Source organism: Chrysochloris asiatica, unplaced genomic scaffold (genome assembly GCF_000296735.1).
Source record: "Chrysochloris asiatica unplaced genomic scaffold, ChrAsi1.0 scaffold00194, whole genome shotgun sequence".
In the NCBI taxonomy this organism is placed as follows: Eukaryota; Metazoa; Chordata; class Mammalia; order Afrosoricida; family Chrysochloridae; genus Chrysochloris; species Chrysochloris asiatica.
Window position 1 is genome coordinate 1388975 of NW_006408712.1, and position 9246 is coordinate 1398220.

Genomic DNA, 9246 nt, shown 5'->3' on the forward strand with positions numbered 1-9246 from the left:
TAGTTTTTCTGTTTTCTATCTCATTTATTTCTGCTCTAATCTCTATTATTTCTTTTCTTTGGTGGTTGTAGGTTCCCTCTGTTAGTGTGTTTCTAATTGTTGTAGATGCTGTGTTTATGTGTTAATTTTGGTTCTTTCTTCTTTTTAGATGTGTACACTTACTGCAATAAATTGTCCTCTCAGCACCACTTTCGCCATGTTCCAAAGATTTTGGTATGTTATGTTTTCATTCTCATTTGTTTCTAGAAACTTTGTGAATTCACGTTTAATTTCTTCTACTACCCAGTCGCTTTTCAGCAGGATGTTATTCAGTTTCCATGTATTTGACTTTATTTCCTTGGTCTTCCTATTGTTGATTTCTAACTTGACAGCACTGAGGTCTGAGAAGATGCTTTGTAGTATTTTGATATTTGTAAATTTATGGAGATTTGTTTTGTGCCCTAAGACATGGTCTATTCTGGAGAATGTTCCACGTGCACTAGAAAAGAATGTGTATTGTGCTGTTGTTGGGTTGAATGTTCTGTACACATCTATGAGGTCCAATTGGCTGATTGTGTTATTTAGTTCTTCTTTGTCTTTTCAAGTTTCTTTCTGGTTGTTCTATTGATTTTTAAAAGCGGTGTATTAAAATCACCCACTATTATTGTAGATTCATCTATTTCTTTCTTCAAATCTATTAGCGTTTGCTTTATATATTTTGGAGCTCTTTCATTGGGAGCATAGGTATTTATTATGGTTATATCTTGTTCAACTGTCATCTTGTTCAACTGTCCCTTTAATCATGACATAATGTTTTCCTTTATCTATTATGTTGGGTTTTGCCTAAAAGTTAATTTTATCAGAGATTAGTACTGCCACTCCTGTTCGTTTTTTATTGCAATTAGCTTCATAATTTTTTTTCCCATTCTTTGACTTTTAATCTGTTTTTGTCTGTGTGTGTAAAATGTGTCTCTTGCAGACAGCATATTGAAGGATCTTGTTTTCTTATCCATTCAGCCACCCTCCGTCTCTTAACTGGTGCATTTAATTCATTTATATTCAGTATAATCATCAATAGGTATTGGTTAATTGCTGCCATTATGTTTCTTTTTTTGTGGTGCTGCTGCTTTGTTTGTTTTGTGCATCTTCCTTTGCTGAGTTTATGGTTTTTGAGTTCTTTCTTGTGAGTTTCCTCATAGTTTTAATGTTTCCATGTTCTTCCTGGATTTTCATTTTCTTGCTATGTTGTGAAGTGTTAATTTTCTTTGAGGTGACCTTATAGCCCATTAACTCTTCCCTCCATTTAGTACAGTTTTATCCTGTAATCTATCTGACCTTCTCACCATCTGGATCTCTGTTCCTACGTGTTTACTTTCTTTTATATTGTAATAGTTTTGATCATAGACTTACCTCCCAGATTCTCTTGAGTTTGTTCTTACAGTTTTGTTTTGTTCTCGGCTCTTCCTTCTATCGATTTAGTTCTGGGAGGTGCTGCCACGTATGTCAATCTCTGGTTGTTGTCTATTCTTGTTGGTTCTCAGTCCTCAGAACTCCCTTTAGGATGTTTTGTAGCACAGGGTTGACATTGGCAAAATCCCTTAGCTTCTATTTATCCTGGAATGTTTTGATTACACCATCGTATTTGGTTGATAGCTTTGCTGGATAAAGGATTCTTGGTTGGCAGTTTTTTTTCTTTCAGGGTTTTATATATGTCTCCCCATTGCCTTCTTGCTTGCATGATTTCTGCTGAGAGATCCGAGCTTAATCTGACTTGCTTGCCTTTGAATATAACACTTCTGTTTTCCCTACCTGCTTTCAGGAGTGTCTCCTTATCTTTGATTTTGGAAAGCTTGATTATGATATGTCTCGGTGATTTTCTTTTGGGGTCTATCCTTCCTGGGCTTCAGTGAGCTTCTTAAATGCTTATATTTTCACTTTTCAGAATGTTAGAGAAATTTTCTTTCCGCAATTCTTCTACTATTTCCTCAGTAGACTTGTGTGATTCTTCTTGTTCTGGAATGCTGATAATTCTTAAGTTATTCCTCTTCATGTTTTCCAACATGAATCTTAGATCTTCTTCAGATTTTTTTTTTTAATCCTTTTTTCTGTTTGCTCTTGTATCTTAGTGATATTGAGAGATTTGTCTTCCAATTCACTGGTTCTGCCTTACATCTCTTCTATTCTACGCCTTTGCCCTTTTAGTGTATAGTCTATTTCTGATATTCTATTGTTGGTCATCTGACCTCTTTCCAATGCTGTATCTATCTTATTTGATTGTTGCTATAGCGCTTTCTTGACGTCTTCCTTATTTTTCTCAACTCCATTGTCAAGTATTTTGAAACATTTTATAATCATTTTTCTGAATTCCTTCTCAGGTATTTCCAAGGCCTGTCCTCCTTCCAGAATGGAGTCCAGATCTGCCTCTAGGTCATTTGTCTCAGACATTTTATCTTGTTTCTGGACATGTGCTGACATGGTCATCTGCTTTTGCTTCTTGGACATGTTTATCTGTGGCCTTAATACTTAGTTGAGTATATATTTTGCTATTTCTTATGCTTTCTGATTGCTTCCAGGTAGATGTGATCAGGATGTGGGCTTCCCCTTTCACTCTTCTTTTTTTTTTTTTTTTTTTTTCACTCTTCTTATTGCCTAACTCAGAGGTGTTGTCTGCCTCCCTGGTATATGGCAGTTGGTATTGGTTCTTGCGTGGATTTTGTTTTTTTATGGAGTGTGACTGTAGCTTGACTATATGGCAGCAATTGCTGTCTCTTCTTGGGTAATATAAGGAGAGAAAGAGTCCCCAAAAGTTAGAAGGGGGGAGGATAAAACAGCAACAGCAATGGAAAAAAACTCCATAACAAAAAGAAACAAACAAACAAACAAAAAAAATTAGATTGGATACTCAAGTCTGTAATCACAGAAAAGGGAAAGGAGGGAGAGAAGAAAAAAAAAAAAATTCTGTAGCTTAATATGAGTATGAGTTTAATGCTCTCTTTCAGCTTCTTGCCTTCAAAGCTGCCTGAGAGATTTCAATATGCCAATGTTGGTTGTTATGCTATACCTTAGGATTTAATTTAATTTTCGGCCTGTTTTGTTTTTAAATTCTCTTTCCCTCTCCACACCCCATTTCTGTTTTGAAAAAAAAACAGTTCAGGGACGGCTCTTAGTCTGAGAGTATCTGTGTGTATGTGTGGCAGAAAAACCCAACAGTGGTGAGGGTGGGGGTATCCACTCACTCAGGCACCCCCTCTAGTCAGCAGAATGGTGGTGCACAAACAGTGGTGGTGGGGGGGGGGGCAATGAGGAGATACCAAAAAAAAAAAGAAACTCAGAACAAAGCAAAACCAACAAAGTGTATTGTCCACCTTTGCTCCAAGGTTCCCGCAGTGTTTTTCCGTGGTGTGTCTGCTTCCCTACTTGGTCTTGCCGTTTGGTCTCGCCCAAGTTGTGGGCTCCAGGTCGCCAAGGCTGGCAGATTCAAAAGTACATGATTTCTTATTTCTACTACTAGTTCCACTAGCTATAAGCCTTCAATTTTTAAAAATATTCCTACCTATGTGGTTCTGAGTTTTGGAGGTCTGCCCTGAATCTGCTTTTTCTGTGGTATTGCTAATGGTGACCCTCACTGCACCTCCACCCTAGCTGCTATCAAGCACTACCTTTGCCGTTCATTTTGATTTTTATAATAGTGTTACTCATCCTTGTTGCCTTTTTTTTTTAAAGTTTTTATTGTGAATTGAGTAATAGTTTACATGGCAGAACATGGATTTTACCTTGCTGCATTTTGATAAATAAAGCACAAAAGCCTTTGGTGAAATATTCCTTCCATTGAAAGTCACTGTGTTTGCATAGCTTCCTCAGCCAAAAAATTTGATTCTTCTTTTTATAATTTTTATTATAACCATCAATTACCTTCTTTTTCAATAATAAATATGCTTTTCCCCATTGCACATGCCACCCTTCACTCTTGGCTGCCAAATCTGGAGAAACACTATTTTACACGGTGACCCTGCACCTCATCAATGATTGAAATGGTTCACAAATTAAAGCAGAAACTTCCAAGTGTCCTCAATGGGGAAAGGAGCTCAGAATAACAGGAATTAGATCATTGCTGGAGGACATTCCCAGACCAAGTTAATCATGGAAGCTGAAGAAGACATCTTTTTCTACAACTCAATCACAAGTCAACACCAATGAGTCATTTAACGGATAACTCTTCAAAAAAAACAAAAACTGTTATTACAGAAATTTTCAAATATAATATTTGGACTGATAGACAAAAGTCACAGAAGTGTACAAGGATCCCCATGTACCCATCCCCCAGTTTCAATAATTATTAACTCATAGGCAATCTTGTTTCCTTTATATATACCTCACTCTCTTCTAAATTATTTTGATACAAATCTCAAACATCACACTATTTTATCTGTATTATTTTAATGTTATCTCTAAAGGATCTCTTAAAACACATATACAATGTATTATCATAACTAAAACACTTAGCAATAATTTTGTATATCTTAAAATATTTACTATAAAACTTTCAGGAGAAAATCATCAAGACCTAGAAGCAAGTGAAGAGTTGACATCAAAAGCACTATCCATAAAAAAATATAAAATAATAATAATTAAAAAAAAGTAAATTGGACTTTATTAAAATTTAACTCTTGCTCTACAAAATGATCCTATTAAGAGTATGAAAGACAATCAACCTATTGGGAGAAAATATTTGCAAATCACCTATCTAACAACAGACTCATATCTAAAACATATTAAGAACTCTTAAAACAAACAATCCAGTTAGAAAGCAAGCAAGAGGTATGAACAGACATTTCACAAAAGAGGAGATGTGATGGCAAATAGACATATGGAAAGACACCCAACATCTTTCTTTAGGCACTGTAGTTGTTAAGTGTCATGAAGTTGGTTCCAACTCATAGTGACCCTGTATAGGGTTTCCAAAGGAGCTCTGGTAGTGTAGTGGTTATGAATTAGGCTGCTAACCTCAAGGTCAGCAGTTCGAAACTACTAGCTGTTCCGCGGAAGTAAAATGTGGCTTTCTGCTCCTGTAAAGATTTGCAGCCTCAGAAACCCTGTGTAGGGTTACTATGAGTCAGAATCGACTCTACGGTACTTAACAACAACAACATACGGTTTCCAGGAGCAACTGTTATATTTGCATTACTGACTTTGCGATTAGCAGTCAAGTGCTTATCATACAGCGCCACACCAGGCACTTAGGAAACACAAATCAACAGCGTAATCAGTTCTCACTGTACACTTATTAAGATGACTAAGAATGATTTAGAATGATTTAATACCAAATGTTGGTGAGGATAAGGAGAAACCAGATTTCTGATACATTGATGTAAAACAGTACAGCCACTTTGGGAAAAGAACACAGGCAGTCTCTGGGTTACAAACGTTCCACGTAAGTACAATTTCTTAATGCAAGGCTTTGAATTGCTTCTGTCACGGCTGATGGAATGAAACAGGAGAGTAGAAGTGCCCCATAGAATTTCTGAGACTATAAATCTTTATGGAAGTAAACTGCATCGACATTCTCCTACAGTTCTAACTACACATATGATTAAATTGCAAAAACTACAGACGCACACACACAGATGTTGCTGTTGTTAAGTGCCATTGAGTTGGTTCTACTCACAGCAGTACTGTATCGGGTTTCCAAGGCTGTTAGTCTTTGTGGGAGCAAAAAGTCTCCTCTTTCTCGCACTGAGCGGCTACTGGGCTTGAACCGTTGACCTTGTGGTTAGCAGTTCAGTGATTATCCTACAGTGCCACCAGGACTCACACACAAATAAGTGCATGTAAAACTGGTGAAATGTAAACAAGGTCTGTGGTTTACACCTATGTCAATTTCCTGGTTTTGATATTTTACTATGTTGTTGTTGTAAAGTACCTTGAAGTTGGTTTGGACTCATTGTGACCTTGCACAGGGTTTCGGAGGCTGCAAATCTTTACAGAAGCAGAAAGCCTCATCCTTCTTCTGTGGAACAGCTGGTAGTTTCGAACTGCCGACCTTGAAGTTAGCAGTCCAATTCATAACCCCTACGCTACCAGAGCTCCTTTACCCCTGAGTAAAACTAGGTGAAAAAGACCTTTCCTACTTTTTCTCTTTTCTTTTTTGGTAAATTTCTAAGGATCTATAATTATTTCAAAATTAAAATTAAAAGCAAAACGCTTCACTAACCCTACTCTTAAAAAACCTTCTAAAAGAATTGTCTACATAACCAACAATCAGTCACAAATCCTATCAGTAATATCTTATTCAAATGTCCTTCCAGTTCACTAACACACTACAGCCAGAACTTTTGAAACATCAACATTTAAACATTCTTTCTTAAAACTCTTTAATAGCTTCCACTGCTTTTAGAATAAAATGGAATGTTTGATTAAAATAAAATGAAAACACCAGAGATAGAGGCAGAGGTGATGACATGGAGAGACTGAGCAGCTGAGACTAAACTCATGGAAAGAGAAAGGCTGTGTGCTGGCAGCCAGGAGGCAGGCTAGCAGAATGTGCCCTTTGGTTGTTTAAACAATTCCTGTGTGTTTTTGTGTACATCAGAAAAAAATAAAAACTGAGGGATAGAAGCAAATACTGTTAACTGAAGATGCATGGAGGGGATTGTAATCACTGCAATGAAACAAAGTACAATAGGTTGAGTTCAAAACCAATGTTCTCCCATGTAAACTATTGCTCAACTCACAATAAAAGCTTAGAAAAAAAAAAGATGTACAAGAAAATTTTATCATAATGGCATAAATACTAACGTTGTTGTTGAGTACCTTGAGTCTGTTCTGACCTGTGTAGGATTTCTGAGGAGTGACCGGTGGGTTTGAGCTGCTGACCTTGCGGTTAGCTGTCCAGTGCTTGTTCTGCAGTGCCACACCAGGACTCCAGAAGTACTAACAGCTAACATTTTTGATTCTTCACAATGTGTCAGGGATTATATACATGTTGTGCTTATTAAGACTTAAAACAAAACCAGAGGACACTGAGACATGGACTAGTGACGACTCCACAGCAGTAAATGGTTGTCCTGGACTCAGCATCAGCATTTTGTCCCAGAAATTGCTCTCTTCTCAAAACGCAAAAATGTTTAATCAAATCATGGGATACCCTTATAGCATAAAACAATATATGTAACAAATTCAATATTATATGTATGTCATTGTACACAATTGTATGTGTTGAATAGCAAAGATGTCAGCTTGAGGACTAAGGTGTGCCTGACCCAAGCCAAGGTATTTTCAATAACCTCATATGCACGCAAAAGCTGGACAATGAATAAGGAGACCATAAAAGAATTGGTGCTTTTGAGTTATGGTGTTGGAGGAGAATATTGAAAGTGCCATGGGCTGCCAAAAGAACCAATAGATCCGTTTTGAAAGAAGTACAGCCAGAATGCTCCCTGGAGGCCACAATGGCCAAACTTCGTCTCTCATACTTCGGACATATTGTCAGGAGGGACCAGTCACTGGAGAAGGATATCATGTTTGGTAAGGTGGAGGGTCAGAGAAAAAGAGGAAGACCCCCAACAAGATGGGTTGGCCAAGTGGCAGCATCAATGGACTCAAGCGTGGCAACAGTAGTGAGGTTGGTCCAGTAATGGGCAGTGTTTCTGTCTGCTGTGCATGTGCATAAGGTAGCTATGGGTCGGTACCAACTCGATGGCACCTAACAACAACAACAATTGTATATAAAATATACAATTTTATATATAAGCTATCAATTACATAAGTTCTGTATATAATCAAACTAATGGAAAATATAAGTATTTATTATCAACAACAAAAAATAGAATTGAAAACTCTGTAGCCCCTCTTCACCCTTATTCCACATCATCTTTTACACTAAGTTCCTGCCACATTCATATTGTCCACCTTCTAGTCCTCGAAATAGCAAAGAACTTTCCAGTCTTAGTGTCCTCCCTCAAAATCACCCCTCTAAAAGAGGGAAAACAGTGATTTCAAATGTGACCTCCAAACTTGACACTACAAAACGCAGAATTCTGCTGTTGCTTCTCACAAGGGCACCAGGAACTGGCTGATTGACACAGACCGGTTCCAATCTTCCAAGCAACACCAGGGATGCCAGCTAGTAACTAGCATGTTGATTGATTACAGTGTGCTCAATCATTTCATTCCCTGAACAGCTAGGAGAGACTCTGAGATTAAGAAACCCGTTCAAGATTAAACAACAAATGGAGGGATTGTATTTAAACCCAGAACTGTTCTGAGCTCGATTCAACTCAGAACTGTTCGAAAGAAAAATCAAATGCAACCTGAAGGTAGTTCCTGGGATCCCAGGTTGGAGCCGGACTCCACAGGGCCCCGACCTTCTTTCATTCATCTGACAGGAATGTAAGAGCAAGACCTTCGGTCCAACACTGGGCACCTCTCAGAACAGATGCAGCGAAGGCGGCCGGAGTGGATCAGGCGCCACTCACCTAGTACTGGCGCTGCGGCCATAGCAGCAATCTCCGCGCAGCAGCCATGGTCTCCGCGCCGACCCGTACGCCCCGGGGAGGACCCGGCCTGCCTGTCCGCAGGTGCAGCTCAAGTAGCTCAGCGTCCGCAACATATCCGGCGCTGCTTACCCTTCCGCAGCCACCAGAGGCGGCCACATGAGCCCTATGCTGACAGAGTCTAGGCACGCTCTAGCTCCGCCCATCCACGTCGAGGCCAATGAGGCGAGCGTGTGGGACTCACGTGGGAGCCTCAGGGCGTATGGACACTAGCAGCCGAGGTCGAAAGGCAGGCCTGCGCTGCAGTAGATGCGAGGGATGTTCGCTTGCTCCCTCCCTCCGATTCTGTGAGTAGAGAGCTAGGCCTTGAGCTAGGCAGGTTTCGGGAGGTTGTTACTTTCTGCCCATTTTCTGCCACTGGGCTGACTGAAAATCTGGTCCATACGTGTTCGGCTTTCACTGCCAAGAGGATTTGGGGTTGCGAGAGAAAATCTCGGCGTGATTGTGTCGAAAACTTGTTTGGGCGGGCCCAGCGGCCGTCCATCTTCCCTGTATTCCCCAGCCGCGGCTCTAGGCAGTGCTGGCGGTCCGCACTTGGCCTCTTGTTCTGCATTGGCCGGACAGCCTCGGAACCGCCGTTTCGAAAGGGTTGCCACTTGTTCGGCCTTTGTAGTCGTCCTTTTCCTTCCGAACGGCTTTGTTGTTATGTCAACGCCTACAAGCCTGAAGTGTTTTTATTTTTTTATGGGGTATCCTAGGAGCCCTGGTGTGACGC

At 39.6% G+C, this 9246-nt stretch overlaps 1 protein-coding gene across 1 annotated transcript in view; it reads right to left on the reverse strand.

Annotated features, from left to right (window-relative positions):
- Positions 1-8587, reverse strand: part of L2HGDH (L-2-hydroxyglutarate dehydrogenase) — a 75054-nt gene extending 66467 nt beyond the window's left edge. The window contains exon 1 of the mRNA XM_006872367.1: positions 8454-8587. Coding sequence (XP_006872429.1) covers positions 8454-8587 — 134 coding nt within the window. The remainder of the gene's footprint in view (positions 1-8453) is intronic.
- Between the last annotated feature and the right edge of the window lie 659 nt (positions 8588-9246).